Source organism: Equus asinus, chromosome X, assembly GCF_041296235.1.
Source record: "Equus asinus isolate D_3611 breed Donkey chromosome X, EquAss-T2T_v2, whole genome shotgun sequence".
Classification (NCBI taxonomy): Eukaryota; Metazoa; Chordata; class Mammalia; order Perissodactyla; family Equidae; genus Equus; species Equus asinus.
Window position 1 is genome coordinate 138,651,419 of NC_091820.1, and position 27,538 is coordinate 138,678,956.

Here is a 27,538-nt window from a genome sequence, read left to right on the forward strand (position 1 = left end):
GTCACAGGATGTCCCAACCCTGGTGGCAGGAAGGAGCCGGTGGGAGTGACTCCTCTGCCACCTCTGTCCTTCCCTTCTGTCGTCGGTGCAGCGTGCGGGAATGTGTCAGCCGGGGCAGAAGATGAAGGCGAGGCTGAGGCTGGTTGGATCGAGGGGGCCGCCATCCTGCTGTCTGTAGTCTGCGTGGTGCTGGTCACAGCTTTCAATGACTGGAGCAAGGAGAAGCAGTTCCGGGGCCTGCAGAGCCGCATCGAGCAGGAGCAGAAGTTCACAGTCATCCGCAATGGGCAGCTCCTCCAGGTCCCTGTGGCCGCACTGGTGGTGGGCGACATCGCCCAGGTCAAGTATGGTGAGTGTGCCCATCGTGACCCACCCTGCGAAGGAAGCTCAGCTCCCGTCTCGGGGGGAGAGTGGGCCTTCTCTCCAGGAGCACGTGTGTCCTCATCTGCGGGAGGCTGTAGGTGGGGAGCATGGGCAGGAGGCAGAGCCCCAGGAAGTAGGCTGTCCCCACAGTCTGTTGAAGGCTTCCCCAGCACTGCAAGATGCTTCTGTTGTCCCCATTCCCTGGGAGCTGGATAACAGGGCTAGGGTGGGTGGATCCCCCCGGAAAGGAGGAGACTGAAGGAAGAGGGTCCCACATCCAGTGGGACCTGCCTTGGGGGAGGTGGGAGGCGTCAGAAAGAAAGGCTGCCGGGGCCCATTGCCTCTGGTTCTGGCCACCTGCTGGTCTTAGGAGACCTGCTGCCTGCCGACGGCGTGCTCATCCAGGGCAACGACCTCAAGATCGATGAGAGCTCCCTGACTGGCGAGTCGGACCACGTGCGCAAGTCAGCCGACAAAGACCCCATGCTGCTCTCAGGTGAGCCTTCAAAGGCCCTGGCCGGCGGAGCCCATGGGGATGCCAGGATGCGGCCGGCCGGCCAGCACTCTCTGAACCAGCCCAGCACTGAGGAGCCTTGGAAGCCATTTGACCTGGCAACCCCCTCAATGAAGGCCCTCCTGAGTAGCGCTTCTGGTTAGAGAGTCTGCAGACTTTGCCCTCCACAAGGCCAGAGTGGCCAGTGGGAGGCATGACAGGGGCAGCTCCAGCTGCCGGGGAAGGAAATGGGTCCTCTCAGCCTGGGAGGGCCACCTCAAGGTGGGGACTGGCTCTGGGTCTGTTTCTCCCTAATCCAGACCCTGAAAAAGAGCCAGTGGGGGCAGTGTTCCCTTTCTAGAAGGTTCTGCCTTAGCCCAATGTTTATCCCAGTGGCAAATGCAGTGTGGAACAATACAGAGGGGCTGGAGGCCCCAGCCGGACCCTGTGAACAGCTCACCCCCTGCCTCTGGGCAAGTAGCTGCTCCTGTGCAGGCCTCCGGGTCCCCTCCAAGCTGGAGATGAGGCTTCAGCCTAGGCTTAGGGTCAACACAGCCTCCAGGGACCTCCAGACACTGAGCGCCTGCTTCTGGGATTCCTGGGGCAGGCTGCAGGTGCCGAGCCTGCCTCCCACCTGGCGGTGAGAATCTCTGTCTCGGTCTCTCTGTGTTGCTATGCCAGGTACTCACGTCATGGAAGGTTCCGGAAGAATGGTGGTGACGGCCGTCGGTGTGAACTCCCAGACAGGCATCATCTTCACCTTGCTCGGAGCAGGCGGAGAGGAGGAGGAGAAGAAGGATAAGAAGGGTAAGGTGACGCTGACCTCCAGTCCCAGCGCCGATGGGGGCTGGCCCTCCTTCCATGCAGCTCCAGCTCCAGCTCCGGGGGTGGGAGGCCATACCCTCTCTTCTGATTCCTTTTGCGGACCCCTCTTCTGGGGTCTTTGCCCCAGAGCCAGCAGGTTGGGGCCCCCCAGTTCTGTGTACAGGCAGCGCCCCTCGGATGGCTATTCCCTGAAGGCTTTGGGTCGTGTGTGCCGGGGGCCTCGTGCCCACCCTTGGGGGTGTTCAACCCCCATGGTGGTGCTGAGGGTCCCAGGCCAACATGGCACCCAGGGGCCAGAGGATGCTGGGATGGGGCGGGGGCCCTCACCCAAGGGAAAGCAATGTCGAGGGACAGATGTCTTCTGAGAGCCCAGCCCTATAGCCAGCCTGACGCACGGCCCCCCTGCTGCCTCCTCTTGCCACTGCTCTGAGCCCCAGGCATGGCCAGGGTCCCCTCCAGTCCTCAGAACAGAGCTTACAAGACTGTGGAGCTGCTCTCAGCGCCCCCGCACGCTGTCTCAGGGCCTAGGGTCAGGAGCCTGCTCCCGTCTGTGACTCAGGCCTGCACCTGCTCACCACTCGCCTTGTTCTGACCTGGGTCTCCCTTCAGGCCACTTCTGCAGTCAAACCAGGTGGGGAGCAGAGTTTTCTAGATGTGCGCCTCACCTCTGAGAGAATCCACCTGGGCCCACTAGAAAGAAGTGCAAAGAAACCGCACACGTGTGGGGAGAACGTGGGCCGGAAGCCTGCACCCGGGGCCTCCGGGGGCAATGAGATGCTGGGGCTGGTGACCTGGGCAGGGGACAGAGGGTTGGCAGTCACTGGCCCCACCTCAGTCAGTCAAGGCCACTGGGCCCAGCGAGCAGGCATGATCAGTCTGCCCAGTCCCAGCAACATGGGCACAGGTCAGCATTAAGGAAAGATATGCTAGTGTCCCCGGCCCTGGGCCACCCTGCTCCTAGAGGCAGTGAGGGAAGAAATAGATGAGCCACTATTGCCTAGAAGCTTCTTTGGGCCCTGTATCCTGGCAGCCTGGGCCCGGCCTCTCTGCACGGACACCTCCCTGCTCCTGGATGGCCAGGCCCACCCCTCACAGCCACGTTTGCCACACCCAGCCCTGCCTCCCTGCAGAGCTCAGCTCAGGTCTCTCCACAGTGAATGCCCTGGGGTCCACAGGCTGGTAAGCAGGTTAGTGGGCGGGCCCTAGGCCTCGTGGGCTGGGCTAGAGTCCCCATGCCTCTCTCCAGGGAGGCCCAGCTGACTTTGCCTAGTGGCCTTCCATCGACACCCTGCTGGCTGGTTGGCAAGGTGCCCCTTCCACACTCCTTCCCAGGCTCCTCCCCTCCTGCTTGGTCCCTTAAATGTTGGCTTCCTTCAGGACTTGGTCCTAGGCTCCTCCTCTTAGACCTCGATGAAACTCCTCCAGCCCCCACAGGTCCCTCCCTCACCCCAGCTCCTCTCCCCAACAGCACCCCCGGGCTGTGCTACTTAGGAGTCAGAGGGGCATCTCCACCAGCCAGCTTCCTGGAGGAGGGGAACCCTGAGGGGGCTCTGGAGGGGGAGCGGAGCTGGCCAGCCTCCAGGGAGGGGACAGCAGCACCCTCAACCCCTTGCCAAGGTCTCAGCCCAAGGCCTGGGCCTCTGTGGAGACAGGAGGGTGGCCACACCTGGCGCCTCCCCCTGGCCCTCACCCTTGCTTCCTCCTGACCTCGTCTGGGGGTCCAACACTCCCTGTCCACCCGCTGCCCCCCAACCGGTTTCTTGCCTTTTGGCCTTGACTCCTAATCACCTTTCTCCTTGGGGCATCCTCGCTCCCCTCCTCCTCCCTCCCTTGGCTCCTGTCTCTCTCCCTCCCATAATGCTCATCCCAAACCTCTCTCCCTCCTCCAGAGGCCTCCCCGGCCCTGTCTGCAGCCTGGGTCCTCTGGGTCCATCCTTCCTCTGGGCCCCCAGGGCCCCAGGGCTTCCGGCAACACCCCCTCATTGCACTGTATCGTCACTCTGTGTCTATGGGTATCTCCCCTCCCCGCAGAAGTCTCCTTCACTCAACCCCCGTACCCCTACAGCGGCCCTGGGCAGAGAGGGCCTGACTCACACTGCACCTCGCCCTGCAGAGGGCCTCTCCCTCCCCCCTGGGACCCCCAGACCAGACCCCACTACCTGGTAGTCACCTGGCACCCTGTTTGTGTTCCTGGATCCCTAGTGACATGAGCTATTGGGTGGTGGCTGACAGGCCAGTCCACAAACCCCTCCTGCCCCCTGTCAGTCATCTCTGGATTTGAGGCCAGCACAAGTGTGGCCCCCGAGAAATCCCCCCAAACTGATGTCCCACCCATGATGCTCTGGGGAAGGTGAGGCAGGAGGGGCTAGGGTGCAGAGCCTGAGCCTGAGCACAGTGCCGGGCTCACTGCTGTGGTCCCCTTGCTTGTCAGGTCTCCTGGGCCCTCCCCAAGTGGCAGTCCTTCCTTACCTTGGAAACCAGAAGCGCCACCAGCGCTGTTTACCTTGGCCTTGGGAAGCCAGTCACTGCTGCAGTCCCTGACACTCAGCTATGGTCCTTGTGGTTGTAGAGCACTTTCATGAATGAGTCCCCGGACGGGTCCACCTGGTGCCCCACCTGTCCCTACCCCTGCCCGTCCCCGCAGTGCTGCGAGGTGCCCAGCACTCAGCCTGGTGCCCCAAGCCCGGCAGATTCCTCTAAATCACACACAGAGCTAACTGCTGGCCGCACTGCAGAGGAGGCTAATCTCTAGGCCACCAGAGGTTAGGAACCATCTAGGTATACCTCCCTGCTGGTTCTGGGGGCAACGCATGTTTCCACTAGAGGCCCTTCTCAAGGCGGCACAGCTGGGACCGGACACCTGGCAGCAATAACTCCCTGTGTTGGCAGCCCTGGTGGAAAGCCCCACTGCCGGCTGCATGTGACCCAGGGTCCATCCAGAGCTGGCTCTGGGGCTTCAGTGGAGGACTGGGTCAAGGCGCCTACATGTCGGGAGGTGGTGAGAGGGCGTTGTGTGAGCCTGGGGAGTACAGGGCCCTCCTCTTCCCACCTCCCCGTCCCCTGTGCTCGCTGGCTGCACTGTCTATAGCCCACTGTCCTGTGCGTGTGTGTGTGTGTGTGTGCCAGGGCCACGTGGATGTTCTCAAGTCTCCGTGTCTGTCGTTCCTCTTCCATTGTAGGCAAGCAGCAGGATGGGGCGATGGAGAGTAGCCAGACCAAAGGTAATGCGAGCCCTGCACTCAGGGTGGGGTAGGGAGGGCATGGCACGGGGGGGGGGGGGGTGGGTGCCCACCTCATTGCAGGAGCAGCACCTAGAGACCAGGTGAGTGGGACGGGGCAGCCCGTCTGCAGACCCCGCCGGGAGTGCACAAAGATCACCTGTGAGCAAGCATCCTGGAGAGGAAACTGAGAGGGTGACTCGCCCAAGACCTATCAGGCCCGTGGGTTTCCCAGTTCAGCTGCCTTTCTGCTGGGCCTTAGAGGCGAGGTGGCTGGGTGGCCGTCCGAGGGGCCGCCGCCTGTTCCGCTCTCGGCCTGGATGCCTGATGGTGCCGACACTCTGTGGCCGGGCTGAAGGCTTGTCAGCAGGCAGTCGTAGGATCTGAGGATTGAAAGGTGGATAAAGCCTGGTCCTGGCCCTCAGGAAGGTCACGGTCCAGAGATGCGGCCCAGGGGCAAAACTCAAGTGCAGCATGGAACCCAGAGACCCAGGACCGAGATGGGATCAGACAAGCAAACCAGAGCTCAAGGATAGCTGCAATGGGGAGGGCATTTGGGGCACGGGACAGCCCAGTGACTAGGGCCCCAGGCTGGGGCAGGGAGTGGCAGTTGGTGGGGCATGAGGCTAGAGTGGCCCAGCTGGGTGGGGCCATAAGTGTCGCTGAGGCCAAGGCCTCTGGCCTGAGGCCCCTGGAAAGAAGAAGCCATCGGTGAGTGGCCTCAGACAGTCGAGGGGACAAGGGATGGGTGGGAAGACTGGAAGGAAGAGGAAACAGCTAATGCCGCGAGGTGGCAGGAGCCGTGCAGAGGTGGTGTCAGGAGCACCAAGAGCCCCATTGGGTGGGGACAAGAGCAGTGAGGGAAAAGGACGAGTGGCGGGGGCGAGTGCCCCCTCCAGGTGGGAGAAGAACAGGCTTACGTGGGGCAGTACAATTGAAGACAACTGCAGGCCAGAATGTATAAAGTGACAGAGGTTGTGAAGGCAGGGTGGGGGACCCCCCACCCCCCTGTCAGGGGTAGCATGAGGAGCCGGGGGGGCCACCTGTTCCAGAGAGGAGGCAGGAAGGCTCCACAAGGAGAGAGGCGTGAGGTTTGCCCAGAGCAGCCCCTTCCAGCTGCAGCAGGAGGCGGCCAGGGCGCGGGCTCAGGTGAGCTAGGCCCCGATGGACAAGGGGCCCAACCAAGGGGTCGGTGGGAGAAGAGACAGCCTGAGTAGGGAGCAGGGGAGGAGAGTGCAGGGCCTCCTGGGCCTCCCTGAGGGGAGTGGAGAGGTGTCTTGGACACCAGTGGGCCAATGAGTCAGCTGAGGGTTCTGGAACATTCCTTGGGCCCCAGGCCTCTGCTCTCAGGTATTGAGATTTGGGGCTGGCCCCCCTGTCTGTGTGCCCAAGTTACTCGTGCTTGTGTCTGTCCTTCCTTCCCCTGCAAGGCCCCGAGAGAACCTTCTCTGTCCTGCCCAGGACAGCACTGGAGCGGCCCACCCACCTGCCTCAGGAGGGACTGGGCTGACAAGGAGAGAGGAGGGAGAGGAGCTAGCCTCCATGCCGTGTGACACTTGGAAATCAGAGAAACCCCCTGAACCCCGTGTCCTCTCGTATGGTGTGGCATGTCTTTCCCTCTGAAGGCCCCTTGTAGCTGTGACCCCAGCCACTGGGCCCTAACCTTGGCCATGGGGTTCCTCTTATGCAGCTAAGAAGCAGGATGGGGCGGTTGCCATGGAAATGCAGCCTCTGAAGAGCGCGGAGGGCGGGGAGATGGAAGAGCGGGAGAAGAAGAAAGCCACCGTGCCCAAGAAGGAGAAATCCGTCCTTCAGGGCAAGCTCACCAAACTGGCTGTGCAGATCGGGAAAGCAGGTGGGGGCCCCCGATGGGCACGGAGGGTACGGGCTCCTGGACGTAAGACCGGGCCTTGGAGAGCAAGTGGGAAAGGGATGTGCCAGGCGGCAAGGGGACAGCCCAGGGGCCGATGGTGGCCATCAGAGTCCAGCCCCTCTCCAGTGAGCATGGATTCCCAGCCCTCCGGGAGGCCTCACCCAACGCAGGCTCGAGCTGGTGCCAGCTGCAGCATCCCTTATCTCCTCTTCCCTCCTGCTCTCTCCTTCCCTCACCCCTGCCGACCCCACTTCCTGCCCCCACCCCCATGGCCTCTGTCGTGGCTGGGCAGGGCTGGTGATGTCTGCCATCACCGTCATCATCCTGGTCCTCTACTTTGTGATTGAGACCTTCGTCGTCGACGGCCGGGTGTGGCTGGCGGAGTGCACGCCGGTCTATGTGCAGTACTTCGTGAAGTTCTTCATCATCGGTGTCACTGTGCTGGTCGTGGCTGTCCCGGAGGGCCTCCCTCTTGCTGTCACCATCTCCTTAGCTTACTCTGTCAAGGTAATAATAATAAACACAATAGGAATAAGAATCCCTTGATACCAGGATACAGACCCAGAAACTGGGGTGCGAAGCCGTTAAGCAACTTGGACGCAGTGGGGACTAGAGAAAGTTTGGGATCACTCAGGGGAAGAGCAGGGAGCCTGAGCAGGGACCAAGAGCTGAACGCAGACATCCTTCGCTGCCCGGCTTTCTGGCCACGGTGAGAGGAGCCAGAAACCAGGCAGGCGGTGGGAGAGACCTGGCATCTGCAGGATGAAAGCGGGGGACACGGAGGGCCCAGGGAGCTAAGGGTGCTGGTGCCACTTGCAGCGATAGGGGCGGAGAGGAAGGATGATCAGAGGAGGACGGAGGACCTTGGAGACAGTATTCGGAGCATGGCTGTGGGGGGTGGGGAGTGGGGGTGCTGCAGGGCCATGAGAGGGGCTGTGGGTGGGGGGTTGTCCTAGGCAGCATGGAGACCCAGGGTGAGCTCTGGGGAGAGTGGCCGCCCAGAGTCAACCAATCGGTGTGTCTGATAAGAGTCCTTACATCTTACAGGCCCACTACCTAGGCCTCACCACCGCTCTGTAGCCACTCTGAGCTGAGTCTTTGGGCACTGCTGGCAGCCCAGCGGTGACGGTGTGTGCCTGCCAACTGAGGCCCCTGGGCTGTTAGTGCCACATGGAAAGCTGGTCGGGCAAAGCAGAGTCATACATGATGTTGTGTTGACAACCTCTTGCTCCCCCACCCCCTGGGCCAACCTCCCAAGGACAACTGGCTACCCAAGCCCCTGCCTGTGCCCTTTACAGAAAATGATGAGGGACAACAACCTGGTCCGCCACCTGGACGCCTGCGAGACCATGGGCAATGCCACGGCCATCTGCTCGGACAAGACGGGCACACTCACCACCAACCGTATGACCGTGGTCCAGTCCTACCTCGGGGACACTCACTACAAGGAGATTCCAGCCCCCAGCGCCCTGACACCCAAGATCCTCGACCTCCTGGTCCACGCCATCTCCATCAACAGTGCCTACACCACCAAAATACTAGTGAGCTGAGAGTGGGTGGCAGGCTGGACCCAGCGAGGGTGGGCGAGGGCAGGGCCTGACGAGGGGTGCAATGAGAGCTGTCGCCAGGGGCTCGCTAGCTCTCGGAAAACCGTTTAACCAGAGCTACAATGGTCTCTGGGGTGCTGAACACCCTCTTCCTCATCTCTGGACCCAGTAGTCCCACCCTGGCTGCTGGGCAGGGCCCGCGGGTTCTGGAAGCCCCTTCCAAGCCCAATGAATGGTGGGAAACCTGCCCACCTAGTCCACAGTGGAGGCCCTCCTTGGCTCCCTGCCACCATGCCCTAAAGATGTCGTGGCCGCAGCCAGGCTGGGTCCCTGGGAGCAGCAAGGTGGGAGGACTTGGCCCTCACACCGTGCTGATTCTCCTCACCTCACAGCCTCCAGAGAAGGAAGGGGCTCTCCCACGCCAAGTGGGCAACAAGACGGAGTGTGCCCTGCTGGGCTTCGTCCTGGACCTGAAGCGGGACTTCCAGCCTGTGCGAGAGCAGATTCCGGAAGATAAGCTTTACAAAGTGTACACCTTCAACTCAGTCCGCAAGTCCATGAGCACGGTCATCCGCACGCCCGACGGCGGCTTCCGCCTCTTCAGCAAGGGCGCCTCGGAGATCCTGCTGAAAAAGTGAGTGGCTGCCCAGGGCGGAGGCAGCTAAGGAGCGTGGGGTCTCTGGTTTTATTATTGTGGTAAAACAGACATAGCGTCAAATTGGCCATTTTCGTCACCTTAAAGTGCGCAGTTCAGTGTCGTTAAGTGCATTCAGTGTTGTGCCACCGCCACTGTCTAGTTCCAGAACGTTTCATCAACCCCGGAGGAAGCCCCATACCCATTAAGCAGTCTCTCCCCCAGATCCCCACCCCCCAGCCCCTGGCAGCCACTCATCTCTTTTCTGTTTCCACGGATTTGCGTCTTCTGGACCTTTCATAGGAATGGAATCATGCCATCTACGGCCTTTTGTGTCTGGCTCCTTTCTCTCAGCATAATGTTTCCAAGGTCCATCCATGGTGTAGCATGTGGCAGAACTTCACCCCTTTTTATAGCGGAATAACCTTCCATAGGATGGATGCACCACACTTCGTTTATCCAGTCACATGCTGATGGACAGCTGGGCTGTTTCCACCTTTGGGCTATTATGAATAATGCTGCTGTGAATATGAGCGTACAGGTTTTTGTTTGAACACTGCTTTCACTTCTCTTGGGTCTAGTCCTTGGAGTGGAACTGCTGGGTCAAAGGGGAACTCTGCGTCTGATTCTGGGGGGAGGCGCCGGCCTGCTTTCTGTGGGGCTGCACCATTTGCTGTTCCCACCAGTGCAGGAGGGGTCTGGCTTCTCCTCATCCTCACCAACGTATGTTATTTTCTGGTTTTTTTCTTCTTATTATGATTCCAGCCATCCTAGTGGATGTGAGGCAGGATCTTGTGGTGGTTTTGATGTCATTTCCTGATGGCCAGTGGGGTTGGCACCTTTCCTGTGCTCCTTGGCCCTTTGTGTGTCTTCTTTGGAGAGACGTCTAGTCCAGCCCTTTGATCCGAGGCAGCTGTTTGCTGTCGGCCACGAGAGCTCTCTGTACGTTCTAGAGACTAGATCCTCGACACAGATCTGATTGCAGATTCCCTCCCATTCCATGGGCTGTCTTTTCAGTCTCTTGATTCGTCCTTGGATGCACAAATGTTTTTTTCTCTTCTTGTTTGTGCGGGGTTTCTTTTAGAGGTGATGAAAATGTTCTGAAGCTGGCTGTGGGGATGGTCGCACAACTCTGGATATACTAAAAGCCACTGAATTGGACATTTTAAATGAGTGAATTGTGTGGTGTGTGAATTATGTTTCAATAAAGCTGTTAGAAAAGCTGAGCGGGGAGCACGCAGCCCCTGCCCCAAGTCCTCTCAGTGCCCCGCCCCCAGCCTCAGCCTCTCTCTTCCTCAGTATCTAGCAGCCCTCCCCTGCCCACCTGGCGCCTCACTTCCTCCAGAGCCACCTTCTGAGACATGACCTGATTGTGCCTCTGAGCTCATAGCTGGCCTTCCAGGGCCTTCAGGACAGAGTCCTCAGCAGGCCATCCGAGGCTCCCTGCCTCCCAGGACGGCTGAGTGTGCCCCCACCTGGCTGTGTCCTGGCCTCTACTGACTGCTGCGCCACCCAGAATGCTCCCCTCTCAAACTCTGTCCAGGCACAGCCTCCCCAGCCTGGTGCAAAGGCCACCTGCTCCCTGAAGCCGTCCCACTGGCTCCCAGCAGATGTGGCGGCTGGACTTGGAGGACCCCACCTCTTTCTGTGCCTCTCCTTTGGTGGGTACCATGGCTAAGAGCCCAGTTTCTGTAGTTGGGCACTGGGCTCCAACCCCAGCTCTGCAATTTTTTATTTCTGGTGAGGAAGACTGGCCCAAAGCTAACATCTGTTGCCAATCCTCCTGTTTTTTTCTTGTCTCTGAGCTAACATCTCTGCCCATCTTCCTCTGTTTTGTATGAGGGATGCTGCCTCAGCATGGCTTGATGAGCGGTATGTAGGTCCACACCCAGGATCCGAACCCACAAACCCTGGGCTGCCAAAGTGGAGCGCCCAAACTTAACCACTACGCCACCGGGCTGGCCCCTGCTCTTTGCTGACTGTGTGAACGTGACCACCTTACTCCCCACCCCAGGCCTCAGTCTCCCACTGTAGCATGGCAATGGCAGGAATACTTACCTCCTGAGAGTGTTGTGAGAATTGCATGGGTGAATCCCCAGAAAGACCGGGGTCCGTGCCGGCTTTTGCTTCATCCTCACTGCCCACCCTGACCTCTGCAGCCAGCTCCTTCTCTCCTTCCTCACCAGTCTGTTTGGAGACCCTCCTCACCCTTCCACCTCGCCTGCCTCTAGGGCCCTTGGTTCCTTTGCTCTTTCCTCTTCCACACCTGAATCCTGCAGCCTGCCCCACCCTGGCCCTTCTGAGAAGCTTCCAGGGTCATCAGGGCCCATGCCACAGTTGCTGCCTTGCCGTGGCCCCACTCTGTGGCACTCAGTTTATGTTGATGTTCCACACTCTTGCCCCGAAGCCCAGTGTCGCAAGTGTGATGTGCCCCAGCGCCCATCGAACACCGGTGGAGCTGTGATGGAGCTGTGCTCCGGCCTCCTGCTTGGCTCTCTTAGACCAGTCTATGAGTCTCCAGCTCCTAGGCCTGCCGGAACCAAGTACCATAAACCTGATGGCTTAAAACAACAGAAATCTAGTTTCTCCCAGTTCTGGAGGCCAGAAGTCTGAGATCCAGGTGTAGACAGGGCCTGGCTCCCCACAAAGCCTCCAGGGGAGGATCACTGCTGTCTCCAGCTTCTGGCGGTCACCGGCACCCTTGGCCTTCCTTGGTGGGCAGCTGCCTCACTCCAGGCTCTGCCTCTGTTGTCACATGGCCTTGTCCCTGTGCGTCTCTGTGTGTACTCTTCTCTTTTTATAAGGACACCAGTTATTGAATCAAGGCCCCACCCTCATCCAGTATGACCTCATCTTAACTTTGCAGCAACCCTATTTCCAAATAAGGTCACATTCTGAGGTTGTGGGAGAGCATGAATTGGGGGGTACACTCTCAGGCCCTGCAAAAGTAGAGCGCCTCCCTCCTTGGAGAAGCCTGTCTGCCTTGTCGGATGGAGGGCTCAGGCTGATACCCGCCAAGACTCTCGGCCAGCCGGCTCCCCTGGCCTCATGGCACCTGCTCCTCGTGTTCTGTCCCTGCCCCAGGTGCACCAACATCTTAAACAGCAACGGAGAACTGCGCAGCTTCCGCCCTCGGGACCGGGACGACATGGTGAAGAAGATCATTGAGCCGATGGCTTGCGACGGCCTCCGCACCATCTGCATCGCCTACCGCGACTTCTCTGCTGCCCAGGAGCCTGACTGGGACAATGAGAATGAGGTGGTGGGCGACCTCACCTGCATAGCTGTCGTGGGCATCGAGGACCCTGTGCGACCCGAGGTAACCACCCACTTCTCTGAGCGGCTGGGTTGTTGGGATGGGTGGAGGGGCATATCACTGCAAGGAGAGACCCAACCCTTTCTCCCTCCTTCCTGGCTGCCACACCACTTCCTGCTAGAGTTATAGGTAGAGCGAACTGCCACCTGCTGGAGGAGTCTGGAAAGGTGAGTGTGGGCACCGCACCCCAGATCACACCCTCCTTGGTGCACTTCACCCCCCTCATCCTCTCGCCCTTGCTCCTACATGGAGGCTCTGACCTGCCCGCTGGAAGGCCCCCTCCCGCTGGCCTCCAGCCCTGGCTCAGGCTCTGCCTCCACCAGGTGAGAGGGGGTGGCAGTTAGAACCTCGACACCCCCAGGACTGATGGACTGGAGCAGGTGACGAGGGAGAGGGAAGAGCCGGGCACAGCTCCCAGGGCTGTGGTTTGGAGAGGTGGGCAGGTGGCACTGCCATCACCAGGCTGGGAAGTTCTTGGTTGAGGGTTTGGTTGGGGCTGAGTGAGGTTTAGGACGTCCCCATGGAGATGTCAAGTGGGTAGGAGAGCTCAGAGCAGAGGTCCTGGCAGGAGAGAGAATCCAGAAGCAGCTTTACATGAGTGATGTCTTGGAGTGGGCATGCCTGAGCAGAGGCAGGAGGACCCTGCCAAGGAGACTTGAAGGAATGGGCTAGGCAGAGAGGGGAAACTGAGAGGGCCATGTGGCTGAAGCACGAGGGTGGCTTAGCCCAATCCTGGCTGCAGTGGGCCCTCGACATTGAGAGGTCACTGGAGACCTTGACCTCACAGATTCTGTGGGACGGCGGGGAAGGAGCCAGCATATGGACAACCTTATCAAGAGCTTTTCTGAAGGGGGAACAGAGAAACAGGGCAGAAGCTGGACAGGGAGTAGAGTGAAGGAGCAATGGAGAGAGTTGTTGGTTCTTAAAGGTGGGAGATCCTTGAGGGAGGGAGAGCTTGCCAGGGCTGTAAGACACCAGGTCCCAGAGGGAGTGTGCAAGGCACAGGAGGTGCAGGTTGCCAGAGACATGGAGGGACCATCTCTCTGCTCCCAGGACCTTTCTAGCGGTGCCTACCTCATGTTAGAGTCAGGGCCACTTTGATCCTGCCAATTAGCCTGAAAACACGTATGTAAACTAGCTGTCCTGGAGGGTGCTGACACAATGGAGGAGAAGCTTCTGGGCTCTCGTTCGGGAGACAGGCATTCACACATTGGATCAAGGACCAAAGACCCTTGATTCATAAGTCGGTGCTTGGCACATCTGAACGCCAGCCACAGGTTATCAGTGATGGCACGTCCCCACATTCCAAGGAGGTAGAGGCCACTGCATGCAGAGTGGGGACACATGGAGGCTGGCCTGGGAGGAAATGGATGGTGACAGAGGGGAGGGGAGAGACTTCCAGCCAGAGATACAGGCCTGGCAAATGTAGGTGATGGGAGGAGCAGCTTGGGAGAGCAAGAGGAGAAGGCGCTGCTGAGGGTGGCACAGCCACCCCCAGGGACACAGGGGCCAGGCCTCTCCCTTTATCAGACCAGGGAAAAACTGAGGCACAGAGCGGAGGAGGGCTGTGTCCATGCAGCAAAGCCGAGTCACAAAGTTGTGTTGCCCTTGCGTAGACCTGATGGCCTTGCCCTTCGGGATGGAGCCGCTCTCCACACCCCCCAACACCCCACACGGCTGCGGGCCGCTGGCTGGTGTTCCGTGCTGCTCCTGGGGTGGTGGGTGTCCCCTCGTTACTTCCGGGGAGGTGTCGACAGTGGCAGCTCTAAACTTTTCTGCCCAGTTGCTGGGGCCGTGTGAAGCTGCCAGAAGGCCGGGGCTCCCGCCGGAGTGTGCACAGACCCAAGATGGTGGCGTTCCCCAACTCCCAGAGCCTGGCCAAGGCCCTTTCCCCACCATCATGACCCGCCCGCCCTCCCCTTCTACCTCAGCCACTTGCCCAGACGGAGGGGTGTAGGGTGTGAAGCCACTCCCGGCCGCACAGCCCAGGGAGCCCTTCCTGCCTGGTCCCCAGGCCGAGGAGCCCTGCAGGCTTCTCCTCGTTCCTAGCAGAAACATTTGTTGAGCCACTCAAAGCTCGAGTCGCAGATGTAAACAGGACTGCAGCGGGCATCTTCTGGTCCAAGTCGGCTCATTTACAGAGGCATCAATGAGGCTAGACTGGGGTTGGGGGTCAGATGGAACTGTCCAGAATGGCTGCACATGGGTGGGGCAAGGCCTGGCCTTCTAGTGGTGGAACACAGGCAAAAGTCCAAAGAAGGGTACAGTGAAGGCCCCACAGTGGCTGCCGTGGCGGGAGAGTCCCCGAGGCCGAGCAATGGGCCACTCCTGTGAGCTCCAGAGATGGCCTTGGCAGAAGGGCCCAGGGGACGGGACAGCTCCTCTCTGGCTTGAGAGTGGCTGAGTGAGTCTGGGCAGCAGATGGCACCAACATGGCCAGGCTGGGGAGGCCAGGCAAACCCCCATGGAGACTGGCCTGCCAGATGGTGGCCAAGGAGGGAGCGCCGAGGGCCCGGTGGAGTGCTGGGTGGCAGGCGGCAGGGTGGATGGGGCGCCATTAAACCTGCCAAGGCGCCTAGAGGCGTGGGGCGACTGCAGCCAGAGGCAGGCTGCGGGGCTGCAGGGCCCCTGGGCGTGGGCCGCGTTAACGCTGGAGGGGTGCGGGCCTCCTCCACGCAGCCGGCTGGCTGCCATGCCGTCAGGCCTCCAGGAGCACATCGGCATCACGGCTGGGCTGGGGCTGGACGAGGAGCACGGGGCGACAGGTGAGGAAGGACAGCCGCCCCATGAGGGAGAGGGCACCTGCAGAGGGAGGGAGGCTTCCTGCCCGCTGGCTGGGAGGCCGAGGGCCTTTCCGCGGAAAGTGAGCCGGCCTGGGCTGCACCCAGAGAAGGCGAGCAAGGCCCCGGTCTAGGGCTCCCGGGTTTCCAGCTCATCACGGCCACTTGGTGGCAGCAGAGGAGTGGCTTCCAGACGCTTCAGGGCCAGGAGGGAGCTTGCTGGAAGGGGAGTGTCTCCCTGTAGCTCATCATCCAGCACCCCAAGATCCCCAAAGGGCAAAAAGTGTCCCTAAGTCCTGGAGCAAAGAGACACATTATTGGAGGTACGAGATGCAGCCCCTTTCCAGGAGCTTGGCCTTCCAGGCCACTTGGCAGTATTTGCTACAGGAATCACAGGGTTGCTCTGTCACAACCCTGAAGTGGGGGCCCCTCTGGCTGGGCCGCAGGCCTCCCCTCTTGTCATGCCCTCTCTCTCCCTGGCTGAGGTAACAACCAGCCCACACCCTGACCCCCTGCCTTGGGGGCCTTGGGGACCACCAGCGTGCTGGGGACTCCCAGGTCAGAGTGCACCTACCCCCCACCCAGCCCCACCTGCTGCCTGCCTCCCCTGGGGTCTCCCGGCTGCCCTGCCCCGCCCCCACCACCTGGCTCCTGCTCCTCTGGCCGTCAAGTCTGTGTGGCCCAGCTCACGCCCCTGTCCCCGGGCTCCTAGTCCTGGCCTTTGGGGCACACCCGGCACACTGCGTGTTCCCTCCCCGTCTCTCCTCAAGCTCAGACTGTTCCCAGGGCTTTCGTCAGCCCAGTGGTGCTCACTGGGGTCTGGCAGGTGGGTGCGCTGGGCCCATCGGACAGAACAGGGAGCCGGGGCTCCCCAGGCTGCACCCCTCGCAGGGGCTGCATCCAAGCATCTCACAGGCCTCGGCCCGACCTCCTTATCCAGTTCCCCAAGCTCTGAACCCATTCCTCCCCTCCTCCTTGTCCTCTCCCCTCCCTGGCTGCACAAGCACCATCTGCCCAGCTGCCCTCCCCACTGCAGTCTCCAGGCTCAAGAGCCACCTCCTCATTAATTGGGGAGCCAGAGCATCTCCACTCTCTGGGACAATGCCACCACCTCTCAGCTCCCTTCAGCCCATTTTCCACTCAGCACCAAGGGGACCTCTTTTTCTCCCCCCTTTACCAAAGTCTAATATTATATTTAGAAAATGGAAATGTGTGCTCCGTAACCAAAGCAGTGTTCCATTCCCCTGATGAATAGTGAGAATGCCTCATCATGGAAAACGCTCGGCTCCGCAGGCCTTCAATTTTTTGTAGAAAAAGGTATGCTGTAGAAACGGCGGAGACAAGTGAGCAAGGGGCCCAGAGTTCCGCCCGCAGCAGCTGATGGCCGGCCGGGAGCCTGCCCTGAGTCAGGCCCCAGAGGGATGGGCTTCTGGGCTCACCTTTCCAGACACAACTCCGATGGTGCCCCTCGACAGTGTAAAAGCTTCCGGTGGCTTCTCCTAGCCTTACTCATGGTGTCAGGGCCTGGGTCTGAGTCGTTGCTGGTCCCCAGAGCTTGGCCCAGTGAAGGAGGCACCTTGGGGAGGGGGGCGCTCAGGGACTGAGGGGGGCGCCCTGCCCACTTCGGGCTAGACTGACAGTGGCATCAGAGCAGACAGGCCTCTCCTCGCCTCCTCTGGGCTGCCCTTCTCAGGGGCCCTTCCCTGGGACCACAGTGAGGGGGGAGGGCTGCAGATCTGGATGGAGGAGAGGATACAGCCTGGACACAAATGTGCCTTGCCTTGATGACCCCACGCACCTCTCTTGTCTCTTCCAGGTCCCTGAAGCTATCCGCAAATGCCAACGTGCTGGCATTACAGTCCGCATGGTGACTGGAGACAACATCAACACGGCCCGGGCCATCGCGGCCAAGTGTGGCATCATCCAGCCAGGGGAGGACTTCCTGTGCCTGGAGGGAAAAGAATTCAACCGGCGCATCCGCAATGAGAAAGGCGAGGTAGCTCCCAGCCCATCGGCCTTCCCGTAGGGGGCCACCCATTTCTGCCCACCTCGGTCCAGGGTTCTGGCTGTTTCTCCCCACCCCATCTCTGCTCAGCCCCACCTGCCCAGCCCCCGAGGCTCTGCAGCATCTGTGTGCTTGCCCCTCCCAGATAGAACAGGAGCGTCTGGACAAGGTGTGGCCCAAGCTGAGGGTCCTCGCCCGATCATCTCCCACTGACAAGCACACTCTGGTCAAAGGTAATGGAGCTAGCTCACCCCCGCCCACCCCTGCCCCGTCCCTTGTCCCTTCCCAAGGTGACACGGCGCTGGCTGAGTGCAGCCATCCCCCCCGCATGTTATCTGCTCCCAGACAGGTTTTCAGGGCCGGCTCAGGAAACAGAGTCCTCAGCTCTGGACCTGTTGCCACTGGAGACTTGCTTTGTGTCTGAGAGCGAATCACTGGCTCTCCCCAAACCTCAGTTTCCTCACTGGGGACATGGGGATAATAATGGAGACCCCCTCAAAGGGCTGACGTGCCAGAGCTCACCCCTCCTCTTCTCTGAGCTAACAACATGAATGAAAGACACCAGTAGAGGCTGGCCTCTCATCATAACAGATGGGGAAACTGAGGCCCAGGAGAGGGAGACGTTTCTCCAAGTCACATGGCGCTGGGCCCTTGCCTTCCACCAAATCACACGGCCCTATATCATCTCACTGGGTGATGGACCAGGGTGGGATGAGAGGGACGAGGCTGCCAGTCAGGGTACAAAGGTGACAGGGAGCTTGGAGGATTGGGGGCAGTAGACACAGTCACAATCCCAAAGGCTTTCCAGAGCTACCCAGCCCCCCAGAGCCCCCTGGGCTGGTCACACAGGCCCACAGATGGCGCCACTCTGTGTTCCAGGGATTATTGACAGCACGACTGGCGAGCAGCGACAGGTGGTGGCCGTGACGGGGGATGGCACTAACGACGGGCCAGCCCTCAAGAAAGCAGATGTGGGCTTCGCCATGGTAAGCCACCCAGCGCCAGCCTGGCTCACCACCCCAGGCTGGGCCCTGTGTCCCGAGGATATTAGCTTTGTGTAGGAAGGTGGGAGCTAGTGTTGAAGCAAGTCGCAGAGTGCCAGAAGTTTCTTTCTCTCACATCCTGCCCACTTGGGCCTCCTCAGGCTCTGCTGGTCAGGGGACACACGTGTGATTTGTTTAAAGGTATCTGATGTGATGATGCCCGAGGTGACAGTGGGGCCCAGCCACATTGCCATGGGGCAGGGGACTTGCCAGTTGTGTGCCTGCCTCACCCACTCCCAGTCCAGTCTAAGTGGACCTTGGCCCCAAGTGTAATCAGCAGAGCCCCAAACAAGCTTTTCCTCTGTGCTTCTCTCCTGTTGCTTACATGGAGCTAATTCCTGCTGTAAAACCCAGACCCCACTGAGCAGGGTGGCCAGTGGCCGGCCCTGGCCCCACGGCCTTTTGCAGGGAGCTGTGCTCAGCCACCAAAGGCAGAACCCCAGCGAGCCCTTCTCCCCACCCTCCCGAGAAGGAGTGCCCTTCATTCCGCCCCATTCAGTCTGGCCCACCGCGTGCAGGCCCCGGGGGCACCGGCCAGTCCTTCCCAGAACCCAGCCCCCAGAGAGACCAGGCCCCAGTGCCCGGGGGCTTGGAGGACGCACTGGAGCAACACAGGGCCCGGCCTCAGGGCGGCGGACAGAGTGTGCTGTCCCTGCGTCTGAGGCTTCGAGCAGCAAGGACGGGAGTCCTCCTCCAAACACCCCTGTGTGGGCCGGGAGGACTTGTCCTCGCTCTGCCAGAGGTGTCCCCGTTCAGGACTCCCAGGGCCTCCTTATGTGGCAAGCTACTCTAGCACACTAAGACAGGACAAAAGACCGGTTGGTGGCCACACAGTGGCAGCTGGGCCTTGTGAGTAAGGCCATGTTGGTGGCCCCAGTGGCAGCACCCTCTTTGTTTATGAACAGAGCCCCTCACCGTGCTGCATTCCCAGCTGGTGGGGAGCTTCTTTTGAAAGGGAAGGGGGGGAGCCAGCCCAGAGGGGCTGGGAAAGGGGCTCGCAGACACTGTGTGTATGCCCCCCAGGGCATCGCAGGGACTGACGTGGCCAAGGAGGCCTCGGACATCATCCTGACCGATGACAACTTCACCAGCATCGTCAAGGCGGTCATGTGGGGCCGCAACGTGTACGACAGCATCTCAAAGTTCCTGCAGTTCCAGCTGACAGTCAACGTGGTGGCCGTGATTGTGGCCTTCACGGGCGCCTGCATTACTCAGGTGGGCACTGGGGACCACCATGCCCGAGGAGAACTCTGGGCTCTCCTCCCATAACCCATGGGGCCCCTTCTGCCTTGGGCACCTGGACCCCAGTGCAGAGAGCAAGCACAGGGGAGCCCGCTCCCAGGAGTGTGTGGGCTGGGAAGCTCCTGCCTGAGGGTCTAGTTGGGAGAGCCAGGTGTTTTCTTTGCTACAGGTTTTTTTTTTTTTTTTTTGGTGAGGAAGATTCACCCTGAGCTAACGTCTGTTTCCAGTCTTCCTCTTTTTGCTGAGGAAGACTAGCCCTGAGCTAACATCTGTGCCAGTATTCCTCTATTTTGTATGTGGATCACCACCACAGCATGGCTGATAAGCGGTGTAGGTCCTCACCCAGGAACTGAACCTGCAAACCCAGGCTGCCGAAGCCGAGCGCACCAAACTTAACTAGTAGGCCACTGGGGCTGGCCCCGAAGATTTTTTTATTAAGATAAAGTTCACATACCACAGAATTCACCTTTTGAGAGTGTAAAATTCAGTGGATTTGTTTTAGTATAGTCACAAAATTGTGCAATCATCACCTCTATCTAATTCCGGAACATTTCCCTCACCCCAAAAGGAAACCCTGTTCCCATTAGCAGTCACTCCCCAGTCCCCTCTCCCCAAGCCCCTGATACCCAACAATCTAATGTCTGTCTCTACAGACTTATCTATTCTGGACTTTCATATAAGTGGAATCAAATAATAGGTGGTGGTTTGTGTCTTGCACCTTTCGCTTGGCACAGTGTTTTCAAGGTCCACCTGTGCTGTAGCACACATCGCTACTTCATTCCTTTTGATGGCAGAATAATGTTCTGTTGCATAGATGGATCACATGTTTTTCTCCATTCCTCCATCAATGGACTCTTGGGTTGCTTCCCCCTGTTGGCTACTGGGACTAGTGCTGCTGTGAACACGCGTGGACGAGGCTCTGTGTGGGCCTGTGTTCTCACTGCTCTTGGGTCTGGACCTAGGAGTGGAAGGGCTGGGGCTGACAGGAGCTCCAGATTTCACCTCTGGAGGAGCCTCTGCCCTTGTTTTTCTTTGCTGGGAAAGAGTCGCCCTGAGCTAACATCTGTTGCCAATCTTCCTCTTTTTTGTGTGTGTCTGCCCAAAGCCCCACTACGTAGTTGTATATTCTAGTTGTGAGTCCTTCCAGTTCTTCTCTGTGAGCCGCCCCCACAGCATGGCTACTGACAGACGAGTGGTGAGGTTCCAATGCCCGGGAACTGAACCTGGGCCACCAAGGTGGAGCACACCGAACTTTAACCACTAGCCCATCAGAGCTGTCTCTCTGCCCCTTTTTCAATAGCCCAATTCTCCCCATTAGTGAGTGTCCAGAATGTATTTGTCTCCCTTTCAAAGGTTTTTTTTTTAATTGAGATAAAATTCACCTAACATAAACTGCACCGTAATAGGCATTTTAACCATCTTAAAGTGTACAATTCACTGGTTTCTAGTACATTCACAATGTTGTACAACCATCACCTCTATCTCATTCCAGAACATTTTCATCACCCCTGTACCCACTAAGCAGCCACTCCCCTACTCTCCACTCCCCCAACCCCTGGCACCCACTCATCAGCTGTCTGTCTCTGTGGATCTGTTGGTTCTGGAAGTTTCGTAGGAATGGAATCATATAGTATGTGGTCCTTTGTATCTGGCTTCTGTGGGGCTGGTTTTTAACCAGAAACTCCGAGGCGATGAGGGGAAGGAAGTTCCAGGGCAGAGTTTCTGCCTCTTCTTGCCCCTTGGGCGTGGGAGACCAGCAGGGCACCCATCAGTCAGGCTCTTTCATGGTCTGGGGCAACTGACAGGGGTTGGCAGCCCCCTGCTAACCATTTTGACCGCATCTTCTAAATCACTGCCACCAGGGGAGAGCAGAAGGGAGCCTGGGAACATTTTAAGAGCAGGAATTGGAAAGCCCAGAGCAAGCTCTCTGCTAACCTTCAGAAAACAGAGGGTGGGGAGGTCACGATGGTATGCAGAGGTCAGATTTGTCGCATTTTCACCTGAATGACTTTCCAGTGGCATTGACCCCAAGCTGAGTTTCTTCCCAGGAGTAGGGGACCGGTGAGGTTTCCAGCCACACGTTGGGGTGACTGCCTTCTCTTGGCAGGACTCTCCTCTCAAAGCTGTGCAGATGTTGTGGGTGAACTTGATCATGGACACATTTGCCTCTCTGGCCCTGGCGACGGAGCCCCCCACCGAATCGCTGCTGCTGCGGAAGCCATACGGCCGAGACAAGCCCCTGATCTCCCGCACCATGATGAAGAACATACTAGGCCATGCGGTGTACCAGCTCACCATCATCTTCACGCTGCTCTTTGTGGGTAGGTTGCCCCAGGGCACAGTGCGCTGTTGCCAGACCCATGGGCTCCGACCCTGTCTGTCGGTGGAAGGGATAGCCAAGCATCTGGAGACCCGATTTTCAGTGAGGACCCCTTAGCCCTCACCTCCCTGCCGTCCCTTTGTGTGTGCCCCACTGAGGTGTCCCAGGCCCTGAGCAGCTGAGAAACTCCACTGCTCCATAGAGTTGGTGGGATGTCTCACCCTCCACCCAGACCCAGGTCACTCACCCATCCATCCACTTACTCCATGACTATTTCTCCAGGGGACAAGGAGCAGAGAGCTCAGCTGGCAGTTGTGGGAGAAGGAGGACCAGGAGAGAAAGGGGACAAGAGGAGGGAGAGGGGAGGGAGGAAGCAGGTAGGAGGAGGAGAGAGAGGGAGCGTAGAAGGAGGCAAGGCAGAGAAGGGAGGATAGAGAGGAGGAGGGAGAGGAGGAAAAGAGGAAGGGAGAAGAGAGAAAGAAGGAGGAGGGAGAGCAGAAGGGGAGAGGAGAAGAGGAGGGGGAGGGAGGGAAAGGAAGGGAGAATGGAGGAGGGAAGGGAAAGAAGAGAAAGGCGGAGGCTGGGGGGTGAGAGGGCTCAGGAAGCAAGAAGGGGGCCAGGGCAGGGGAGGGAAGGCAGGGGCAGGAGACCCGACAGCAGAGGAAAGGAATGGTGGGGGAGGCTGGGCCAAGGAGGACAGAAAACCACAGGGCCCCCGGCCACAGCATGCGGAGATGTGGAGAACCGAGCCTTGCGGGTGGCGACTGTCATTGGAGTTTTCTCCTGTGCCCAGCATCAGCTCCTGTGTTTACATGGGGAGGAGGGGGTTGTTACTTTGTTTGTGGCCTTTCTCCCTTAGGTCAGGGTGCTCTCCATGTGTCTAGCAATTCTTGACCATGTGGTGGTCCGGGTCACCGTGACTGTCCTCCAGGGCCTGGTGAGGCTCAGCTTTCAGCTCCTCTTCCTGGGAGCGGATTCAAAGCTCAGTGTGCAGGGACGGCATGTGCTGAGGGGCAGGAGTCACGGTGCGGGGGCCCCCAAATGTCAGTATCTGGTCTCTTGGGGGCAGAAGCCTCTCTTGCTCCATCCAAGGACCTAGCCCAGCTGTCCGGTCCCAGGGACAAGACAGAGGAGGGCCGGCCTGCCCTGTGCCCTGCAGCCTCTGATCAACTCCTCCCTAGCCCGCCCCTAACTCAACAGGCATGCAAGTGACCAGAGAGGCGCTCTGCGTCTGAGGCAAAGCACGTTCACAACACTCCGTCCGTCGTAACTTCTTCATTCCTGCCCTCCGGGCTTCAGTGCCAGCCCCCGTGATCGAGCCCCTGGCCTTGGCTGTGAGCTTGCGTTTGCCACCCTGTAGGATGAGGGACTCATTCCTGTCCCCTCACAGTCATCTCACTGCAAAGTCAGGGCTGCGCACGGCCCCTAGCATTGCTTGGGGGCCACCAGCCAGAGCTGCATCCCACTGGGCACCCTGCGCCCCTCACATGGCCCTTGGCTTGCAGGGGAGCTCTTCTTCGACATCGACAGCGGGAGGAATGCGCCCCTGCACTCGCCGCCCTCGGAGCACTACACCATCATCTTCAACACCTTCGTCATGATGCAGCTCTTCAACGAGGTCAACGCCCGCAAGATCCACGGCGAGCGCAACGTGTTCCACGGCATCTTCAGCAACCCCATCTTCTGCGCCATCGTCCTGGGCACCTTTGCAATTCAGGTAGGAGGGAAAAGGGAGGGAGCAGGAGGCCTTCCCATCTCCGTTCCCAGGGTCAGGTCCACCCCTCCCGGCATTCCCTGTGACGCACAGAGCAGGTCTTCTTCATCTTTAGAACACCTCAGCCTTGCCCTGGGTTCCAGAGGGGTCTAGTGGGACTTCCTCAGAACTGACCTTCCCACAGGGCCCTCCAGGCCTGCCACTCCCATTTCTTGATTCCTTGGTGGGAGGCCACTATAACTCCAGAAGGTTCCTTTGGAGATGCCCTCTGTCCCCAGTGCTGACACACCGGCCTCTGCCTGCCAGAGTGTTTTGGACAGGCTGGTCCGTCAGCAATCCAGGGGGCGCTGAGCATTCAAAAATAGAGTGTCTTGATTGAAAATGTGAGGCATAGTGAGGCCAACAGGCCAGGATAATTTGTTCTTCATGGTTCTTAGAGGAGGGGGCCCTCCACACCGTGAGTGACCACCCAGGGAAGCCCTGGGTTGGTCAGGAGGCAGAGGGAGAGCAGGGAACCGTGGGCAGCAAAGAGCCTTTATTGCGGTTTCCGGGGGAGAAAATTGTGAGGTGGGGTGAGCAGGCTGTGGACTCGCTAGTAGGAATCATTTCAGGGCTCTGGGCTGTAGAGCTGGCCCTGGTTGTCTGGGAACGGGCCCTGGGTGACTGGGGTGGAGGACAATGCCCTGGAGGGCCCTGGAGGGTGACAGCCCAGGAACGGAGGTGGTTGGGGTGTGGGCACTGGGTTGGTTCGCCTGTATTTCAAAAGCTCGGCCCTGGGAGGGAGGGGTTGATGAGGGAGCAGGAGGACCAGGCAAGATGACTTGTGTCTGCCATCAGGGTGTCCAGAACAAGGTGTGCCCAGCATTTGCATGCAGGGCAGATGTTAAAGCATTGAGTTCACAGAGCTGGAAATATGGCTAATCCACGGCTGGGGGAACCGATGGGCCCTCTGACTTTCTGACCAGGCCAGGCCTGCAGGGGGCCAAGCCCGCAGGGGGCTGGGCTGGCCCGGAGGGCAGGATGCACCCTGAGGGCTAGAGGAGGAGGACGGGCTCAGGAGCTGTGCTGGGCTGGGCCCACTGCTGGACGTGCCTCCCTCACACCCGTCTTCCACAGATTGTCATCGTCCAGTTTGGCGGGAAGCCCTTCAGCTGCTCCCCCCTGTCCACGGAGCAGTGGCTCTGGTGCCTGTTTGTTGGCGTTGGGGAGCTGGTCTGGGGACAGGTAAGTGTCTGCCTTGTCAGCTTTCCCAGCACCCCCCTTTTGTCTGCTCTGCCACAGCCCCAGTGATGGGCACAATGACCGGGAAGGGTGGGCAGCCCAGGGCCCCCTGTCCGGCTCCCTGCTCTGGAGCCTCAGAGCCTGTGCCCAGGAAAGCCTGCGGCTTGCTCAGGTGGGCGGTGCCACACAGCAGGGCTCAGGCCTGGGACATGCCATGACCCAGGCACACGACCACAAGTGATAGTGCCAGCAGAGAGAACACAAAAGGCCATGGCTGAAATGTCACAGGACCCTGGCAAAGCCACCCTCCACTCCCCTTCCCATGATAGGAGCTGAAAATTGTCCCTTAAAACTGGGTGGCTGGGAAAATCCCCACATGTTTAGAACTAAACGACACCCTGCTAAATCCTCCAAGGGCAAAGAGAAAGTCTCAAGGGAACTGAGAAACTACTCTGAGCTGATGGAAGATGCAAGTCGGACACCCCAATCTCTGTGGGCTGCAGTGAGAGCCGGGCGCCAAGGGAAGTTCAGAGAGCCCAATGATTATGTTAGGAAGAAAGAAGCTGGGTGCTGGGGCAGGTCAGAGAACAGGAGGGGCAGCCCAGGCCACAGTTGCACAGCAGGCCTCTGAAAGCATTTCTCCAGAATTCTAGAACATTGGTGTAGAAGGCTGAGTCCAGGATCCACTTTGCCCTGTGTCTTAGTTGGCTCAGGCCGCCACAGCAAAATACCACAGATGAGCCGCTTCAACAACACGTGGTCTTCTCTCACAGCTCTGGAGGCTGCGAGTCTCAGATCAAGTGGACGTAGGGCGGGTCCGGGAGAGACCAGGCAGGAGCTTCCAGGTCCCCTGCCTGTGGAGTTGAGCGGCAGCACAGTTTCTCCCAGCAATGACGTGTGACAACACGCACAGAGTACTGCCACCACGGAAGCTCCCCTGGAGCCATGGTGTCCAGGGACTTTACTGGGGCTGGGTCCTGTAGGCCTGGAGCGCCCGAGGGCCTGACCTCAGTTACTCAGTCTCTGTGCCCTGGAGGTCATGCTGCTGTGTGCGGCCCAAGGCCCCACCACAAATCACGCTGTCAGCATAGACTGCCTGGCAGGGCCCTAGGCCCTGGCAAACCAAGACCTTCTCAACAGGCAGGATGTGCCAGAGGCATAGAGGTCCCCTCTCAGGAGCCAGGAGTCAAGGCCAGAACCCTCTCTGGCAAGGCGAATCTCTTAGGGCACACACTATGCAGGAAGGTGCATTGGCTGCTCCTCTGGCCCTCTGGCCGGCACTCCGTGGAGGGGGAGCCATAGGCACGCACATCCCTGCCACCTCCCTGGGAAACCTTCTCAGCCCCCAGCGCCCTCCACTCCCGGCTCCCTGGGGACTGTTCTCGGTCTGCTCTCTGCTTAAACACTGAAAACAACACCCTCCAAAGGAAAGAGGCTGGTGTCTCCCTCTAGGGAGTGGGATTTGGCACCAAGCAAAGGCAGCGCAGCTACGCAGCCTCAGAGACCAGGAAGGGACGTCCAGTCCCCAGGTCTGCCTGCAGGAAGAGGCATTTTGGAAACAGTGCACAATGCGGGGGGTGGGGGGGGGGGCAGCGGGGTGCGGTGCAGACACCAGTGTAAGCCTGTGTCAGAGGAAGTGGGGCAGCCTGGGTCCCTTCCCAGCCCCGGCAGAGCTCCCACTCTGAAAGGCCCAGCCCTGCTCTGATGGCCACCTCTGCTGGCTGTCCCTTGCCTCTGGCTCCCCAGGTCATTGCCACCATCCCCACCAGCCAGCTCAAGTGCCTGAAGGAAGCAGGGCATGGGCCCGGGAAGGATGAGATGGCTGACGAGGAGCTGGCCGAGGGGGAGGAAGAGATCGACCATGCTGAGCGCGAGCTCCGCCGAGGCCAGATCCTCTGGTTCCGGGGCCTCAACCGGATCCAGACACAGGTAAGCTGCCGTGCGAGCAAGCAAGAGGCAGAGAATGAGCGACATGAGCCCTAGACCAACAGGGAGACCTTTGGGTCTTGATGCCATGAGAGCATCACAAGGGCAGTTGCTGGTGTCCCTCTGCCATACCCACAAGTGCCCTCTGGCGGTTGTGGTGCTGAGATGGCCTGTCCCCAGCCCCTCCGTCATAGCCCAGATGGCCCTCCCTTCCTGCTGGGCACAGGTATCAGCTAAAGGTGTGTGCTGTGACCAGTGGCTGGCTCTCACGGGGCGTGGACCACCTGCTGTCTGTGTAGCTGCTGGAACTGCCCCTGGTCACCGGGAAGTGACATTCTGGGGATGAGATAGATACCCATTTCAAATAGCCTTTGGCGAGCTCACCGCTCACTGGGTTATCTGGTAAATTCTGTGGAAGATTTCATTTGGGAAGCGGACGCTGGCCACTGAGTTGGTCCTCTCTGTTCCTCCCAATCTCTACATATCAGAGCTGGTCAAGGCCAAGGCTGTCAGCTGAAGTCTTCTATGAAGTCAGACAGCCACCATGAGCACCCAGCCATGGGCACTTATGAAGGCTCCATGAGAGCCTGCCTGCCAGAGCCAACCCCGATCTCTGCCCCTAACCCTTCCCAGCCAGCTTTCTTGCCAGAATGTTCCATACTCGCTGTCTCTCCACATCCTTCCCTTGTACTCTCTCATGATCTCGTTGTGGCCTGGCCTCTGCCCTCGACGTCCCAGAGGCAGTTCTTGCCAAGGTCTGCGAGGACTCCTCCCAGCTCTGCGGGTCAGGTTGTCGCTCTGTCCTCCCTGCTTCTGAAAGCGCAGTTGGCCCTGCTCCCCCTGGCTGCTTGCTGTCCCCTCTCCCTCTTGCTCTCTGCTCCCAGTCCGCACTTGCCTGGCACCCCTGCCTCCCACTGAGACCTTGGTCTGCCCACTGTGGTTCCCGCATGCTGAAAAGACCCTGGCCCCAGGGGCACTGCGCCTAGTCGGGAAGGCAGGAGGGGCAGCGTTCAGTCCC

The 27,538-nt window shown here is 59.4% G+C and overlaps 1 protein-coding gene across 9 annotated transcripts in view; it reads left to right on the forward strand.

Moving 5' to 3' along the window:
- ATP2B3 (ATPase plasma membrane Ca2+ transporting 3) overlaps positions 1-27,538 on the forward strand; it is a 71,548-nt gene that overhangs the window by 25,358 nt on the left and 18,652 nt on the right. For 6 of the 9 annotated variants that reach the window (XM_070502527.1, XM_070502531.1, XM_044763987.2 and 3 more), the window contains 17 exons: positions 92-349; positions 734-859; positions 1,538-1,663; positions 4,861-4,902; positions 6,590-6,754; positions 7,065-7,279; positions 8,071-8,313; positions 8,712-8,953; positions 12,038-12,272; positions 16,866-17,045; positions 17,200-17,287; positions 17,934-18,040; positions 19,121-19,312; positions 21,447-21,660; positions 23,165-23,376; positions 24,490-24,597; positions 26,341-26,523. In XM_070502527.1, coding sequence (XP_070358628.1) covers positions 92-349; positions 734-859; positions 1,538-1,663; positions 4,861-4,902; positions 6,590-6,754; positions 7,065-7,279; positions 8,071-8,313; positions 8,712-8,953; positions 12,038-12,272; positions 16,866-17,045; positions 17,200-17,287; positions 17,934-18,040; positions 19,121-19,312; positions 21,447-21,660; positions 23,165-23,376; positions 24,490-24,597; positions 26,341-26,523 — 2,936 coding nt within the window. The remainder of the gene's footprint in view (positions 1-91; positions 350-733; positions 860-1,537; positions 1,664-4,860; positions 4,903-6,589; positions 6,755-7,064; positions 7,280-8,070; positions 8,314-8,711; positions 8,954-12,037; positions 12,273-16,865; positions 17,046-17,199; positions 17,288-17,933; positions 18,041-19,120; positions 19,313-21,446; positions 21,661-23,164; positions 23,377-24,489; positions 24,598-26,340; positions 26,524-27,538) is intronic. The other 3 variants (XM_044763988.2, XM_070502528.1, XM_070502530.1) reach the window with 1 other exon arrangement.